At 42.0% G+C, this 18,163-nt stretch overlaps 1 protein-coding gene across 3 annotated transcripts; it reads right to left on the reverse strand.

Annotated features, from left to right (window-relative positions):
- Positions 1-290: 290 nt before the first annotated feature.
- LOC123998568 (cathepsin D-like) lies at positions 291-16,724 on the reverse strand. Of its 3 annotated transcripts, none has more exons than XM_046303544.1 (9): positions 16,705-16,724; positions 7,971-8,151; positions 7,535-7,658; positions 3,369-3,487; positions 2,937-3,136; positions 2,100-2,222; positions 1,669-1,813; positions 1,356-1,454; positions 291-1,163 (listed from the first exon to the last, which is right to left on the reverse strand). In XM_046303544.1, the coding sequence occupies exons 2-9, from the start codon at positions 8,124-8,126 to the stop codon at positions 1,002-1,004; spliced, it is 1,128 nt and encodes a 375-aa protein (XP_046159500.1). In that variant the 5' UTR covers positions 8,127-8,151; positions 16,705-16,724; the 3' UTR covers positions 291-1,001. The 3 variants fall into 3 exon arrangements, with proteins under 3 accessions (XP_046159500.1, XP_046159498.1, XP_046159497.1); XM_046303542.1 differs by lacking the exon at positions 16,705-16,724 and adding an exon at positions 8,476-9,499; XM_046303541.1 differs by lacking the exon at positions 16,705-16,724 and adding an exon at positions 8,582-9,492.
- Positions 16,725-18,163: the final 1,439 nt, after the last annotated feature.

The following is an 18,163-nucleotide window of genomic DNA, read 5'->3' on the forward strand; positions in this document are numbered from 1 at the left end:
TATCTTGTCTAGTCAAAGTCAAATATCACATGGCATAGATTTTAAAACTGGCTAGTCAATCTAGTCTACTAGCCCAGTCACCCAGTGCATAAAATCATTAAGTTAAATTCCTGAATCTGTAGGAGTTAAACAGGAAACGGGTGGGGTTGAGAAGTTTGGTTAGGTCAATTTCCTTCCCTGTACTGAACACATTTGTATAGCTCCTTTGAGGGCACTTGCTCTTAAAGGATGTCTGCTGAAGCACTACTACCATAAGCTTTTGAAAAGGAACAAAATGCCAGTTCAACCTGGACAAGAATGACTAGATTTTTATTTAATATACTTTTTTCAGTGTCACATCTTTTTGATACATTTTAGGATCATCAGATGCAGTAGTGCATGACCATTTTATTTAGGCTATAACGGAAGCGTCATGGTCTTGGGGTCAACATACAAAAAGAGTTCAAGTGTACAAGACATTGTTTTACAAAAATAGTTTGATACAACTTGTGCACCCTGGTCAAATTCCCTGGACATCTACATTCTGGTTGATTTTACAAAAACAGAGTTTAATCTACAACGATATGAATTCAGTCTTCTGCTTTCCAAAAACAATTGGTTGCATTACTGTTGCATCTCCTTTGTTTTCATACAAAACACCAAGCTGAACTGCATACAGCAGCGCATCAGCAGCGCATCAGCAGCGCATCAGTTTTGATCTGCAATATTTATTCATTTACCAAACTCACATGGTGACACTTAGTCTTAAAAAAAATGTTTTTAAAAAAGTGTTAAAAAAAAAATAGCCAGCCCCCTCTCCCCCCCAAAAAGAAGCAAAATAGGCAAAGACAAGTTTCTTTTTGAGAGTTTTGTGCTTTTTCCTCCTATAATTCAGCATGATCTGTGGGGATTTGATAGGTACTAGCTGCACCTTGGTTTGGTAGGACCACGAAATTGCTTGTACCCATCAAATCCTTTCAGATCTCCACAAGTTGCTAGGGGTTGTTTGTGGTTTCTCCCCTCTACTTGGCAGGGGCGAACCCCACGCGGTCTGCATCTCTATCAAACACGCTGTAGTAGCGTCCAATGAACACATCTCCCAGGATCCACAACGGTCCAGCCGGAGGGGGGATGTTCATGGCCATGAAGCCTGACAGACAGATTTTCTGACCCATCTGGGACCCCTGCAGCACATAGGGGAGAGAACCGTTGAATGATTCTCAACAGCAGGTATGTCCACAGAATTAAATAATACATTTCAAGATGCATGAGAACTGTGATTAACCGTTTAAGTGATGATGACTGAAGTTGTCAAATTTCAGACTTTCTACTGGCAGGCAGGCCACATTGAACACTGGTCATGAGGTGTAATTTACCATTATGATATAGTCGTCTCCAGTCAAGTTAAACATCTTCCCTCCCAGGTTGAATGTGATGACTGGGAGAGAGGAAACCTTCTTGCAGTCAATCCAATACTGAGAGGAAGAACAAAATAGGGTGCAAGTAAGTTAAAAATAACTGCATGTACTTCACAAATCAAAATGTAACTTCTGTCACTACAATACATGCGTGCATGATTGAAATCTATTGTTGGCCATTCAGGAGAACTAAAACAGGAGGTTGGAACTGATAGAATGTACTTATATGCTACAACAGGTAGACATTTAGTCTACAGACTCCTGTACCTACCTCTCCCATCAGTAGAGGCAAGGCTCCGATGGCTTTTTGCAGCGCCCGGACCTCCTCCGCAGGCCCGGTGATGAGGGATGTTCCCGTATCAACAATCGCCTGGCAACCGGCCTTGCACAACGTCAGCTGGTTTCCCACTTCCACACTGCAGAGCACCAATTAGCTGTGATCACTCAAGACTCAATTATCCTTATAACATCTGTGTGCGATTTCTTAATAAATTGATTCAAGGACATGCATCTGGTGTAATAGAAGCAATTATTGGTACAATGATTGTCTTTATTTACACAGAGAAAGTTATTTTTCCATGGACTATAAATGGAGCATCCTACTGTCTTTGAACTTCGTGGCTTCAATGAGGGGGCAGTTGTTCTCCTCTGGTATAGATATTATAAAAGAGCCTCTGTGTAGATGAGAACCAAGTTGCTTACCTGCTCATCTCAATCTGCCAATAGGCCTTGCGTGTGACATTGACATAGTGCAGGTCTCCAGTGTAGTACAGTGGGTCCGTGCCTCCCAGCATCAGCTCTCCTCCTACAGCAGCAAATGGCTCCCTGAGGAACAGGATATCAAAAGGGGTTACAAGTTCAGTTCAATCTACTATCAGATATATAAATGTATTGCCTTAACCCCATTGAAGCTAGTGACAACAAGAATATAAGGTTGTACAAGTTATGAAAATGAATTAAGCTGTGGTTTAAGTTCATAGACTTTACCCACAAAAGAAAATACATTTTAAAGCTCCAATATGTAACTTTTTGGGTGACCCAACCAAATTCACATAGAAATGTGTGTTATAGATCTGTCACTCATTGAATGCAAGTCTAAGCAGAAGATGTTCTACTTCTATGCTTCCCATTCTTAAGTTTTGTTTTTGCCGTTTTACTTTCAGTTTTGTACACCAGCTTCAAACAGCTCGAAATACAATATTTTTGGTAAAATGGAAAATATATTTCAGTGGTGTAGATGGTACAATGATTCTCTACACTATAACGTGCTTGTTGTCACAAACTGAAATTAGGTGAACTATTTCACTTATTTCCGAAGAAATGTGACAGCAAGTGTGGTTAAAGAATTTCAGGATAACAGGAGCTAAAAATATCCCAGTTCAAATAAAAATAAACTCCTTTCAGTTGACCTCCAACGGTGAACACAGCTTTTAAGAAATGGTTTAAAAACAAAATCACAAGGCAAACCACACATTGACCTACGGTCCTCAGTAGGAATGTATTAAAAAGGAGAGAGAAAAAAAAATCCCCAAAACCAACCTGCTAATATAAAAGGAAAATATGTTCTGAGGCAACAGCTTGGCAGCCATGGCGGTGTCAAACACAGGGGTTATCTTGTCGACAGATATGGTAGGGTAGCCCATGCCCAGCACCCCGTCAAAGCGGGCCACTGCAAACGTGATGCCAGGTTGCTTCACGGCCTCACCAAACTGTTGACCAGTGACCTGCATACCAGCCAACTGAGAGAGGGATGGAGTGAAGAACAGGAACTGATGTACAAAGCAGATTGTTCGTGAACACAAACCGTGAGGTTTACAGACAATGCACAGTAAGAAATGGTATGCAGACTATGCTCCACATTCCATCACTTAAAATGGACAATGGTAAAATTCTGTGGATTCGTCCACTTAAATGAGAGGAATGCAGATTAACAACATGTGCGCACACACACACACACAACAGTCCACTTACAGAGACAGTGTCCCCACTGATGAACCCAGACAAGCTGCCTCTGCCATACTGGATGGAGAATTTGGTGCCATTCTGAACGTACGTGCTCGACTTCTTGGAGTTATAACGATGGTGGAGCCCTAAGCAGAGGTGTACATAAAGTTGACAACTGTCTCAGGTTGGATAAATGGCACTCATTTTCATACAAAAACAAACATGTCCCTCATGCCGCCTTAAAACGATGAATATGACTTCCAGTACAGCATGTTAATGCATGAATGAGCAAAAAATATAAAACGTTTATGCAACTTTAGCACCCATCTCATGACTATATGATAAAGGGGAACGGCACCTCAGTACCTCCAGGCTCTGATCAGGCCCTACACCCAAATAAGGGCACTGCGTTCATCCACCTCTGGCCTGCTCGCCTCCCTACCACTGAGGAAGTACAGTTCCCGCTCAGCCCAGTCAAAACTGTTCGCTGCTCTGGCTCCCCAATGGTGGAACAAACTCCCTCACGACGCCAGGACAGCGGAGTCAATCACCACCTTCCGGAGACACCTGAAACCCCACCTCTTTAAGGAATACCTAGGATAGGATAAAGTAATCCTTCTCACCCCCCCTCCCCCTTAAAATATTTAGATGCACTATTGTAAAGTGGTTGTTCCACTGGATGTCATAAGGTGAATGCACCAATTTGTAAGTCGCTCTGGATAAGAGTGTCTGCTAAATGACTTAAATGTAAATGTAAATAAAGGGAGATACCTAGTCAGTTGTACAACTAAAATGTGTCCTCCGCATTTAACCCAACCCCTCTGAATTAGAGCGGTTTGGGGGGGGGCTTAAAAATCGACATCCATAGGAGACTCAGCAGATAGTATAACCATATGTTATGAGTGAAGTGCATCGCCACGGGAAGTAATTTGGGGCAGGGGGTGCAAAACCATGCCTGCACTGAATACCTATATTGTCCTCTAATACAGGAAGTGAAGACCCAGTGCACTACTGTAAAACAAAATAATTGTATTTCCGTGTTTACTAGCATTTGTCAAGTCTGATAATTCTCTACATTTGATATAGGTTTTCCAGTTTCTTGAAATAGTTTGCAAATACAACTTGTTTCTGTGGAAACTGAAATGATCTATTCATTCCACATTGTGCATTTGTGATGGAAAGTCAGGTACAAACCTAGATGACCAGCCAATGTACAATACAGTAATGTTCATTTACATTAAGTTTGTAAGGTTGGTAATTAATATTGCACAAAAAAGTGGTTGTTTTCCATGTTATCTGATCAATTTTCTTTTTAAATTGGAGGTTGAGTCTTTGCCAATAACTTTGCACCTTTTGATGTAAAATGTTTAAGGAGAGTGTTTTGTTTTTTCTGGATTCTGAATGATCGCAGAGAAAGGGACAGGGCAACAACTCATACAATTCCAACTATTGAACACCACACGATACTGTTCTTAATTATACAACTACCTTTTTGACCAAGCTGAGATGCTGAAGAAAATGTTTTGCCCACGCTACAGATGTCTAGATTGGTCCACTAATACAGGACTACTAATGGACCCAGTGCACTACTTGTGAAAAATATCAAAAATTTCCACAAAATACACAGTACCAGTCAAAAGCTTGGACACACCTAATCATTCAAGGGTTCTTTATTTGTACTGTTTAGTGAAGACATTTAAAACTAATGAAATAACATAAGTAATCATGTAACCCCAAAATATTTTTGATTCCTTAAAGTAGCTACCCTATGGCTTAATGACAGCTTTGCACACTCTTGGAATTCTCTCAACCAGCTTCACCTGGAATGCTTTTCCAACATTCTTGAAGGAGTTCCCACATATGCTGAGCACTTGTTGGTTGCTTTTCCTTCACTCTGAGGTCCAACTCATCCCAAACCATCTCATTTGGGTTGAGGTCGGGTGATTGTGGAGGCCAGATCATCCGATGAACTCCATCACTCTCTTTGGTCAAATAGCCCTGACAAAGCCTGGGAAGTGTCAGAGATCTGTTTACCTACTCTGCATCTCACAAAGACACGGCGGTTAGAACCTAAAATCTCAAATTTGGATTCAGACCAAAAGGACAGATTTCCCCCGGACTAATGTCCATTGCTCGTGTTTCTTGGCCCAAGCAAGTCTCTCCTTATTATTGGGGTCCTTAAAGTGGTTTCTTTGCAGGAATTCTACCATGAAGGCCTGATTCACACAGTCTCCTCTGAACAGTTGATGTCGTGATGTGTCTTTTACTTGAACTCTTAAGCATTTATTTGGGCTGCAATCTGAGGTGCAGTTAACTCTAATGAACTTATCCTCTGCAGCAGAGGTCACTCTGGGTCTTCCTTTCCTGTGCCAGTCCTCACGAGCCAGTTTCATCATAGCATTCAAAAGGTTTTTGCGACTACATTTTTTTTAAACGGACTGACCGACCTTCATGTCTTAAAGTAATGATGGACTGTCATTTCTCTTTGCTTATTTTAGCTGTTCTTGCCATAATATGGACTTGATCTTTTACCAAATAGGGCTATATTCTGTATACCACCCCTACCTCGTCACAACACAACTGATTGACTCAAATGCATGAAGGAAAGAAATTCCACAAATGTACTTTTAACAAGGCACACCTGTTAATTGAAATGCATTTTAGGCGACTACCTCATTAAGCTGGTTGAGAGAATGCCAAGAGTGTGCAAAGCTGTCATCAAATATAAGATGTTTTTTTATGTTTAACACTTTTTTGGCTACTACATGATTCCATCTGTTATTGCATTGTTGATGTCTTCTACAATGTAGAAAATAATACATCCTGGAATGAGTTTGTGTCCAAACTGATGACTTGTACTGTATATACACTAAACAAATATATAAATGCAACATGTAAAGTGTTGGTCCCATGTTTTATGACCTGAAATAAAAAGATCCCATACGCTCAAAAAGTTTGATTTTGGGCACAAATTTGTTTACATCCCTGTTAGTGAGCATTTCTCCAAGATAATCCATCCACCTGACAAGTGTGGCATATAAAGAAGCTTTGTGTGCTGGGGACAATAAATGCCACTAAAATCTGCAGTTGTGTCAAGTTGAGGGAGCGTACAAATTGGCACACTGACTGCAGGAATTAATGTTAATTTCTCTACCATAAGCCGCCTCCAACATCCTTTTAGAGAATTTGGCAGTACGTCCAGTCGGCTTAAGACATACCACGTGTAAGCATTCCAGCCCAGGACCTCCACATCCAGTTCCTGCGGGACCGTCTGAGACCAGCCATCCGGACAACTGATGAAACTGAATTTTCACAAAGAATGTGAGCACAAATTGTCAGAAACAGTCTCTGGGAAGAGCTGTGTGCTCGCCGTCCTCACAAGGGTCTTGACCTGACTGCAGTTCGGCGTCGTAACCGACTCCAGTGGGCAAATGTTCACCTTCGATGGCCACTGGCATGCTGGAGAAGTGTGCTCTTCACAGACGAATGCCAGTTTCAACTGTACCGGGCAGATGGCAGATGGTGTGTTCGGCATTGTGTGGGTGAGTGGTTTGCGGGTGTCAACATTGTGAACAGAGTGCCCCATGGTGGCAGTGAGGTTATGGTCTGGGCAGGCATAAGCTACAGACAACGAACACAATTGCATTTTATCGAAGGCAGTTTGAATGCACAGTATACTGTGACGAGATCCTGAAGCCCATTGCCGTGCCATTCATCCACCGCCATCACTTCATGTTTCTGCATGATGATGCACGGCCCCATGTCACAAGGATCTGTACACAATTCCTGGAAGTTGAAAATATCCCAGTTCTTCCATGGCTTTAATACTCAGACATGTCACCCATTTGAGCATGTTTGGGATGTTCTGGATCGACATGCACGACACACCCATTGAAGAGTGGGACAAACGTGCCAAAATCAATAGCCTGATCAACTCGATGCGAAGGAGATGTTTGCATGAGGCAAACAAGGTATCGGTGTCCAACAGATGTGCATATCTATATCTATCCAAGTGATGTGAAATCCATAGATTTAAGCCAAATTATTTCATTTCAATTGACTTCTTTCCTTATATGAACTGTAACTAAAATCGTAGAAATTGTTGCATCTTTTTTTTTTTTTTTTGCACCCCCTGCACCCCTACTTCCCCTTGGCTATTTAAGTCCAGCAAAGGCAATAATAGACTGACTCACAGCATGCGACATCCAAGAAGGAGCAGTGAATGGAGGGCACCCACAGGTTGGAGGAGCCGGTGTCAAACAGCACAGTAAAGTCCTGGGGTGGTGTGCCTATGCTGATCACCCCGTAGTACTGAGCCTGTAGAGAGATTTTACATAAACACCACATTCATATGATAAATAGGCATAAGTCTATACTACAGTTCTCTTTTCCTAACTCTTAGGGAGATACTGAATATGCAAGCTTTATTAAACCAAATAAATAAAGTACACACACATCTCATAACCTTCAATCTGGGCCATGATTAGCAGATTGGGCATGTTATGAAGGGTAAGGGTTGGAACAAAAGCCTGCACACCCAACTCCTGGAGAACCCTGGCTTTACTTGTTGTTTCAGTCAACCTAGAACAAGCTAGAGTTAAACGAGGCCTAGTGACAATATCCACTTACATCCATGAAGTTAGTGAGTCTCTCAACTGGCACTTTCGGGCTCTGAGTGGTTGCTGGTAAGGGTGTTGGTGTGTCCGCTCCTGCACCACCAACGGTCTTGGCCATGTCCTGGAGTTGTTCAAAACTCATCCCATTGTCGTTCATTAGGCGGCGCATACTGCGCGTCTTGTGGAGGGGAATTCTAAGGGATCATTGATATGATAACGAAGAGAGATACATTAGTTTCGGTCGTAATTTGTTTAACAAATAATTCAGAACTCGTGCGCTCTAACGTACTTCCTGTATTATACTGATGTTCCCATACATTTACGAGCAGCTTGGTTCTATTTTACAACTTAATTGCTTCGTTATTATGTACAATCTATATTAACTTCAATTCAAACTATAGGAGATAGATGTCATGAACATGCCAGCGTTATGGAAACGCTCTGTGGGTGTACCAAAATTCGAACAAAAATGTGCCTAAACAAACATGCATGTCAAATTGGCAATAATAATTACCTACCGTCAGGAAATTAAACTACCCCAGAGATAGCCTATTCTATACTCGTCACGGGATGGCGAAGGAATAATTACTTGCGTTAACCAAGCAACTGACGAAAATATGTTACCTTATAATAGCAGCGCTGTGCGCTATCAACAGCGCGACGGTTATAGACAATATTTTAAGACACTTCATATTCTGTCTTTGATAACTCATCATCCAGTTGTTTCTTTCTTTCACTTTAGACAATCTTGGCTGGCCAAACCGTCCGTCCACAGAAGACCGAGCACTATCAAATCTACGCACTAAACCCAGTTATATCAGTATGCCTTTCGGTCGTTTCCGTACACACTCGCTTTTCTTCACTCGGTCCAATCCTGATGGGAGCACATACATTAGACGGTGTTATTGGCTTGAATAATGTCCATCGTTTTAAATTGGTCACTGCAAGCAGGTATCATTCGGACGTCTAGAATGCACCTTTTTTTCTTTCTCTAACACGACACAGTTGATTGAAATTATAAAAGATTGGTGATTATTTAAATCAGGTGTGTAGTTCTAGGGCAAAAAAACAAAACGTGCACCACCTTGGGTACCGATTGTGGGGAATCGCGGATAGCACGGGGCATTTTAAATCAGACACCCTACTGCGCACAAGACAAGTCGCTGTCGCAGGATCCCGAGAGATGGAGAATGATCTGATTGCGGCCCGCTATTCGGGGCGTTACTGCATCTGCAGGAACCCCTCTTAAAGAGCGACTGCCTTTAAAAAGCAACGAATATCTTTGAAAAACCCTTATGGACATCGATATGAGTCGCAACAAGTTATTCTAGTGCCAACATGTACTAGAAAGTGTAAATAGGATAATTTTGGTCATAAAATCAGTCTCTCTAAAACTGAGGTTGGATCATCCGTGTGTCACAACTGGTAAATGAAGGTTGGGTTTTGAAGATGTCCATTTTCCCACTAACATAATAACAATATATATTTTTTAATTTGTAAAGAATAAATTAAATATTTTTTAAAATCCAAAACACAGAACACAAACAACAATCAAAGCTATAGGTGTCGCCAGATCCAGAGAACAGAATTAGCAGAGGTCCTTGAAAGCTTTTCTGAACAGCACGGTCTTGAGCTGTGCCTTAAAGGAGGACAGAGATTCTGCAGCCCTAATAGTGTCTGGAAGTGCGTTCCACAGCTGTGGAGTAGCGCCACTGAAAACCGTCACCCATCGTTTTTAGCCTACTGCAGGGAGACGAACCTGGAGGAGCGAAGGGTGTGTGTGGGGCAGGAGGGTAGAATGAGGTCACACAGGTACTTTGGTCCAGAGTTGTGGATAGCTTGGTAGGTGTGAACCAGGATTTTGTAGTCGATTTGTGAACATATGGGGAGCCAGTAGAGGTTGAACAGCACTGAAGTAATGTGCACTGAGTACATGTGCATCACAGTTCTGGACATGTTGTAGCCTTTTTAGGCACTTGGCAGATGCGCCAACAAAAAGGGCATTACAATAGTCCAGACGGGATGAAATAAAGGCGTGGATGAGTTGCTCAAGCTTCCACGTCTACAGTGTCTCATGAGGGACAAATATCATTAACCAAACATGAAATGATCAGGAGACCCAGTCCGTGTGCTTATGGATAATTCCTATTTCCTTTCATCTCAGCAATGCCAAAACAAGGAAATTAATAATTTTGTAATATTTCTAGCTGAAAACCAAAACGAAAATCAGGTATCAACTTATTTGATCTTTTATGGTATCTAAATTGGGCATTGGGCATTAAGAAACATTAAACATTTATCAAGGGAAGACAGGGAAGACATCCTCCTCCCTCATGTGGTACCCTTCCTGCAGGCTCATCCTGACATGACCCTCCAACATGACAATGCCACCAGCCATACTGCTCGTTCTGTGTGTGATTTCCTGCAAGACAGGAATGTCAGTGTTCTGCTTTGGCCAGCGAAGAGCCCGGATCTCAATCCCATTGAGCACATCTGGGACCTGTTGGATTGGAAGGTGAGGGCTAGAGCCATTTCTCCCAGAAATGTCCGGGAACTTGCAGGTGCCTTGGTGGAGGAGTGGGGTAACATCTCACAGCAAGAACTGGCAAATCTGTTCAGGGGCACATTATTCAATTTCTCTTAGTCACATGTCTGTGGAACTTGTTCAGTTTATGAGGCCAAGTAATTTGGCCAATTGCGTCTGTGTTCTCTGTTCAGTGTGCTCTCTGCTTAAAAGTGGTCTCTGCTCAGTTTGGCAGCTGCGTGAGTGGGAGAGGGAGATGCTTGTGTGCTTCGCGGTTCACCGGATCTTTTTTCTGCAGTTTTCTTGAAGATCACTCCACGACACACGATGCCGCGCTGTTGTTCAGCAGCAGATGATGCCCTGTCAGCCACTGTCATTCCCACTCTCAATCACTCACCGCTATCATCAAATGTACTCATGCTAGCCACAAGTTCTGTCTGAGCTGAATTCTCATGAAACACAAATACAGGGATGAGTTTCTCTTTCATACAAACTTTGAGAAATAACGAGGAGCGTCCACAATGTGTTTTGTGCGGGGAAGTGCTTAACGTTAGTAATGGGTCTCTCAAAACCAACAAATTAGTCAAACGACATGTCCTGACCAAACAGACAGCATGATGGTAAACCCAGGGAATTTTCTCAGAACAGGGCAGAATGCTTCAGGAAACAGTGCTTCGACAGTAGAAAAGTAAGTCAGCTAGCAAGGGATTGTTGTACTTTTATAACAGGCGATGGATGATAAGCAGAAATAAGGGAGTACTAACTCTCATAGTAGTAGATGTGAGTTTAGCTTTCAAACAATCCTGTGGCCTTGTAAGTTACACAGCCTCCTGAATGGAAGGTTTTATTTAGTAGCGCATACTGATGGTGCAACCCTTTAATAACAGTACAGATGAAGATGAACGATTATCAGGCCTACTGTACATCTTACTGTTGAAATTATTGTTGAAAACTAGTCTACGTTGGAACTGTTGCTGTTAAAATACAAGTAATAATTTGTTTTCTTAACTGGAATAAACTGATTAATGCAAGATGCTTTTTGAGGCAAACACTCACACAGTTCTGGGTTGCTCATCTACAGCAGGAAGCGGCCTCCTGCCTGACTGGGAAACAGTAGATGTTCTGATCCAGTTTGGTACCACATACCTATGCGAGTCAGGGTTCTCAACTCTGACATACTTAAAGAACAAGTGCAGAAACGACCTCATTGCTGAGTATGACCTCAATGTTGCACTGTCAAAAACTGAGCCCAGAATAGACAAGCTCGTTAAAAACTTCAACCAGCCACACACCTCTCATTAGGACTGTGTGTGTGTTTATTACCTGGTCTACATCTGTCTGATGTGTTCAATCAGTTTATTCTAGTTCAGAATAAAAAATATGTATTGTATTTTACACAGCATCAGTTCCAACCTAGATTTTCTTTTAACAATCATTTCTACAGTAAGAAGTACAGTAGGCCTAATCATTTTTCATCTGTACTGTTACTTAGGGTCGCACTATCAAAAAGCCTGCGTGTACGTTCTGTTACTAATCTGTGTGATGTGATCAATCAGTTTGTTCCAGTTCAGAATTAAAATTGTTTATTGTATTTAACAGCAACAGTTCCAACCTAGACATATATGTAAGAGTGTTTTTAATGGTGGAAAATAAACATGAATATATATTTAATTTAATTTAATTGTTATTTGGTTTTGTCTATTTTGCATTTGCTTTCAGCATAAGAGCAATGAAATGTACCGATATTTACATATAGTTGCATATTTTCCTAAGCTTGGGTCCCAGGAAAACACAAAATTTCTAACTTGGGTCCCAGGCGAAAAAGTTTAAGAACCCCTGCATTAGAAGCTAAGATAACACAGAGACAAGCCATTCTCCTTTGTTTACAGCGGAAATCCCTCGCTTTGGGTGACGGAAGCACCGCCTTTGCTGTAATCCCATGTGATTTCAGTTATCAGGGGTAAATCACCTCTTGTGATAGAATCTACACTTTTTTCTCACATCTGTAACAACTGGTTACACTTTAAAATATCCAACCAATCTTAACTGATTGGGTGTCCTTGTCTCATTTGATTTAACAAGGAAGTTACATTTCCAAACAAACATTTTTACCAGGTTGATCTTTCAGATAAGGACCACGCGATGCAAACCCAAACTATGCCATAAGCGAAAAAACGGCAGAAATTGAGATAAACATCCTCCAAAATAAACCATCAGGCCTTGTAAAGGTTCTCTCCAGTTTAGCCCTGAAGTATGGGCGCCAGCAGAGATTGACATTGGTCCAGTACCACAGGTGAGACCCCAAAAAAGGATACTGCTATAGCCGAGGAACTGCGCTTGAGAACGGAACAATTCAAAGAAATGGCAAACACGTATGATGACGAACGAGCACAAACTCTTGAACAAAATCGTCTTCTACAGGAACTACTCAATTTAGCCAAAAAAGTATTTTTAGTATGAAATCCACACCAAACTAGATACATCTGCAGACCAAAGGCGATCAGTTAATGAACACAATAACCAAGTTGGATGACAAAACTCCTGTGCAGCAAAATACCACCCTTAGATACCACCTGGAGGAACTCCAGAACAGTCATGCGCTACAGTGTGACAAACCAACAAAGGAACCAAGCTCGCAACCGGAGCTCGGTACACAAACGAGTGAAGACGACAGAAGGTTTCAGACCTTACCTCTCAGGTGTCCCTCAGTCTTTTCCTCTTGGCCATCCGGCACAGAGTAATATGGCCAAAGCTGGGCTTCTCGGCCCAAAATTTCCCACAGGATGAAGTCAACCCTCTCCACGCACTTGACATGGAACGCCTTGACAAAATCCCGCAAAAACTTCCGCACCGTTGACCCCGTTCCAGGGAAGCCAAACGACACAGATGTTCTTAGCAGACATAGAGGACGCCTTGGATAGCTACCCTAACGCTATGGGTACTGACAGGCTTTACCTGTTGAAGCAAACGTCGAATAGACATGTGCCGAGGTTAATCTGTCTACAACAGCAACACGTGCAAAACGACTCTGTGACACTTGCCACGGCTTTGAAAATAGAATTCAGCGGTTCTGCGACTCGCAAACACGACAGCTCGCTGACTAACACTGTCAAACAAGCTCGGATTGAACACCCACAAGCATACTATCATGGGCTTTGTTCAGCTTACTTTGGCCTACTCACTGAAATAGGAATGGAAGAGCTATTGCCATTCAAACAACATTTTTCTGTCGATCAAGTATCCCAACTTCATTAACTACTTGTGCCTTACAGTCCACATTGGTTTTGCCAATCTCAGAACTCAGAGAGTTTGCAAGCAAAGCTTTTGAGACATAAAAAGTGAGCCGCCCTAAGAGCCCTGACATCTCGGTTTTTAATATTTAACTGGAGCACTAACTCCAGTTTGAAGTTGCTTTATCAGGGATATGAGTGTTGAGAGATGACTGCACAACAACAGTATCTACCACAAAACCAATAACCACCGCGGTCCAAATAACTATAAAGAACGTCGCCAGCGGAACGACTACCGCTACAATCAACCTGAACGCTGCGTTCCTGCACCCACCCCCCTCCACACAAAGTGTCAGGGCACAAGGGTAACAAAGGGTTCAATGATGATCAAAAACGTAGACCTATACTCTCTAGAATATCTGTTAAGAGAAGTACAAAAGCTTCAAGAATTTGAGAAATAGGAAAAAATTAAGTCACCATGAGAACAGGTCTGACGAAATTAACACCATTAATAACAACATTAGCGAGGACATAAACTATCAAATTACCCCTGCTCTCACTCAAAACCCTATCCAGGGCCCACTCGATCAAGAAACAAGCCCATGGGCTTTGACTATAGACTCAGATACAAAATATTGTGACGCACAAGGTAAACAACATCGCAATAGCCAATTCCAATCAAACTCCGATGAGTCAATCTGTTTTCACCATGAACACAAATGACACATCACGCCGTTGCCAACAATCAATCCACTTCGTGGGGAACGTGACCACGGAGTGCAACTCCGAGGGTTGCTGCCTGGAAACAGTCCTGGAGGACTGCTTAAGCTGTGATGTGCTAATTGATTCGGGCTCGGCAATATCGCTCATCTCTCAAACATTGTGCAATGATCTCGAAAGGGCTTTGAACCCAGCCAAATGTTTGGTTAAAAATGGAACGATGCGACACTAAACTTCGAGGTTTCACTCAGACTACCTCGCCTCTCACAATGGGACTCGTGCTGAAACTACACTTCCAAGACGTATCGCTTGTTCACCCTGTGTATGTTACCAGCCTCGACACTGAACACCTGCTACTCAGAGCAGACTTGATGGATCGTTTGATCCCACTAATGGATTGGGAAAACAACCAAGTATTGTCACAAGTAACTGTGCCGTCTCCATTTATCACACTGTCATCTCCTACCGCTGGCTGTAAACACAGTCACCCACAAGGCGTATCTGTCGACAGGACCCCTTGGGAAAAAGACGTTTCGACACCTCTTGGTGCAGAATTTGACTCGAGCAGATAAGACAAAATCTCGTCACGTTCAAATCAGCAAACCTAATAGACTCTTATTTTCATGATTTCGAACCAGCAGTCTCTGTGAGTGAGCCACTTCCCTCCTCTTTGGAGTCATGCGATGCTGTGGCTAAGATGAACTTCTCTTGTCTTTCAGGTCACGACAGCCACTGAGCGTTTTGAAGCACAAGCACCAGGTTGAAAGGTTACAGCCAATCTACTAACCACGCGGCTACTGACAACTCGTACAAAGGACACAAACTTCTCGTTGGGGGGGGGGGGGGGGGGGCTACATGCAACACTGTATGAGGCCGTCTGATCAGGAAACAAGTTGTAAACTTCCCCACGAAAACAGAGAGGAGCGGACAAGCCATTCAACGAGGTTAACCTTAGAATACATCTGAGTTATGTAGAGGACTGCTAATTCTTATATAGGTGACATTACTGCTATTGCATTGTTATAACTGAGACAACACATAACAACGTATTTTCATAGTAAAACAGGTTGGGCCCCATACAGGATACTCCTAGCCACAGGTGCTGGCCGGGAGTTCGGCCATAACTCCTCTGAAGATAGGGACGCACACACACATTACACACTGACTCCTCTGAAGACAGGGACGACGCACACACATTACACACTGACTCCTCTGAAGACAGGGACGACGCACATACAATACACACTAACTGCCGAGGACACACAGATAAGACATACACCCACACATTGGGAAGAAGAGACACAGCCTTGACTTGCAGACAAACTAGCACACACACATAATCTCCCTCCCAGCCGAACATTGTGTGACTGAAGATAGCGCACACACCAGATCCCCTTTTCAGCTGAACATGGTGTGACGACCAAGAACAGGCATGGCAGGACTCTACGATGAAGGACAGACAACAGAGCCAATGCCGGACGACTACACCCCAGCCTGATCCAATCCGAAGATCCGATCTCCTAGAAATCAACCTACTTTCTGTTGTGTATATGAAGCTTGTACTCACTGTTAGCAAGGTGCCTTTTTTCTGCTAGTCTCTGATGAGCTAACAGAGGAGCCCGTATATACGTGTACCAGATATCTTTACTCTGAATAAACCTGTCGCTTGTCATACAATCTACCACCTTGTCTGAATCGATCCTTAACCGGCTCATCCTTCTACATATACTTTTATCAACAGAACTCATCCTTCTACATATCCTTTTATCAACAGTTACCACAGTGGTCGTAAAATAAGTTTTCACCTCCCCCCAAAAAATGGCAACAATAATCACTTCTTGCCATGTGCAGTCTCAACTACAATGCAACTAGTAAAATGCTCTAATCATGTGTTCCGGTACGATAACATTTTGGGATAAATTGGTAGGGTAGCTGGCCCCCTTTGATACCAGTACCAATGCCAGCAACAGTCAGTCCAGCCACAGTCCAGAAGAAGGTTAGAGACCTAGGAATTTGAATTGCCCTTGATAACAGCGACCGATGAGGTAGTAGTCGCTCAGATTGCAACACGGTGAAGAGAATTTCCAAAACAGTCTTCTGTTGGTTAACACACATAACGCTAATAAATAAAACCTTCCATTCAGGAGGAAAGTTATTAGAAGTCATGAATCATGATCAAACCGCGTACGACTGGCTCAGTGCTTATAGAGTACTTCCGTTGTGAGGTTAGCTCCCCCATGGATAACATAGCTATGAAATAGACTCCTTCATACCTATCGCCACTACAATGGTGTAAGACACATCGACTTGTAGTAAAACCACTACAGGTCCCCTTGGCATATGGCTTGAGGTCGGCACCGATTCTTACTGACACATGGTCATTGACATGGAAATTAAATAATGACATCAGACTCACTCTACCCAGGTTGCAGCCTACCAGGATACTTGGTTTTCTTGCCCTTGGCATGTGTACTTGTGCAAGCAGAAACACACATGCACAACAAAACATTTAATCAGGATTTATACTCGGATCACTTAAGGGTCTGAGCAAAATACCAGTCTTGGTAAAGTTGAAAATAGACCCTGAAGCCCTTTTGACTCTACAGCTACATTAATCACCAGTTTCTCTCCAGAGGTTCATAGATCATCCCTGTAAACTGTCCGAAGCTAGTGCCTTATAGCTGTAGACTTATCATGTAGTACTTCAACTTAGGATAGTGCCCAAAACAACACACCACTAAGTAGGATCGCCCTAGATATGACATTAGACTAAATGCCATGATAGAGTCATTTAGTCAAGACCGTGGACCTATATAGAATAGAGTCCAATTAGATTATTAAGGTGTGGTAACTATGTTTTGTATATCATTTTGTCCGTGTTTTTATTATTTTTGTTTCTTCTTCTTTTTGACACATAGGAAGTGATACTGTCACAAACAAGTTCCCCAAACGACCACCAGTTGGTGCCACAACGCCGCTCATTTGGGGAAGAAATGTAATGAGTGTTATTTTGGGTAATTCGCTTAACATGTCAAATATATACAATAATACGGTAAGATGCTTTTCAAATAATAGCATACAAACATAAAGAAATAAAACATTGTACTAAATATAACCCATCCAATTAGTGAATATCATAGATAAGTTCAAACTGTTTAATATGAACAGCGTGAAATAATGCAGAAAATGCTAAATAATCTATTCCACTCAGTAGTGGCTACTATCTTATTCCTTTATTACGTTATACAGTTTATTCCCCAATTGGTTTTGGGACATTGTGGGGAACAAAGCCCCATGCTCTAAAAACAATTACAATAATCACCAAACCATTTTTTATGAGATTGTGAAACCCCTAAAACACATTTCCTACACATTTTTAATATTCAAACAAAACCCTTTGTAACATACCATTTGTATAACATTTGCGTATCATACTAAATACTAAAGGTAGGGTGGAATTCCACTCTGCATAAAATGTATGAGAAGTTTATTAATTCAAGAGTTAAATTCACACTCTGCTATAAAATATGTAGCAAAACATTCTAGCACTCAAAACCACACCCCCATCATTATCATATTTCTAGGCATGCTTTATTGCAGGTAGATTTTTAGAATTGTTCGTTTCAATGTGTGTTTTTTCATGCACATTGATTGATTAATCTAATTCTGATAAATACACTATATACAAAAGTATGTGGACAGCCCTTCAAATTAGTGGATTTGTCTATTTAG

The sequence above is a fragment of the Oncorhynchus gorbuscha genome, linkage group LG16 (genome assembly GCF_021184085.1).
Source record: "Oncorhynchus gorbuscha isolate QuinsamMale2020 ecotype Even-year linkage group LG16, OgorEven_v1.0, whole genome shotgun sequence".
NCBI lineage: Eukaryota > Metazoa > Chordata > Actinopteri > Salmoniformes > Salmonidae > Oncorhynchus > Oncorhynchus gorbuscha.

Excerpts from the sequence above, each read along its gene's own strand:
- LOC123998568 (XM_046303541.1), bottom strand. The coding sequence starts at position 8,673 with ATGATGAGTTATCAAAGACAGAATATGAAGTGTCTTAAAATATTGTCT. Across the intron at positions 7,659-7,970 it reads GACTCACTAACTTCATGGAT|GCTCAGTACTACGGGGTGAT; the intron begins GTAAGTGGATAT and ends ATCTCTCTACAG. Across the intron at positions 1,814-2,099 it reads TGGCAGATTGAGATGAGCAG|TGTGGAAGTGGGAAACCAGC; the intron begins GTAAGCAACTTG and ends GGTGCTCTGCAG.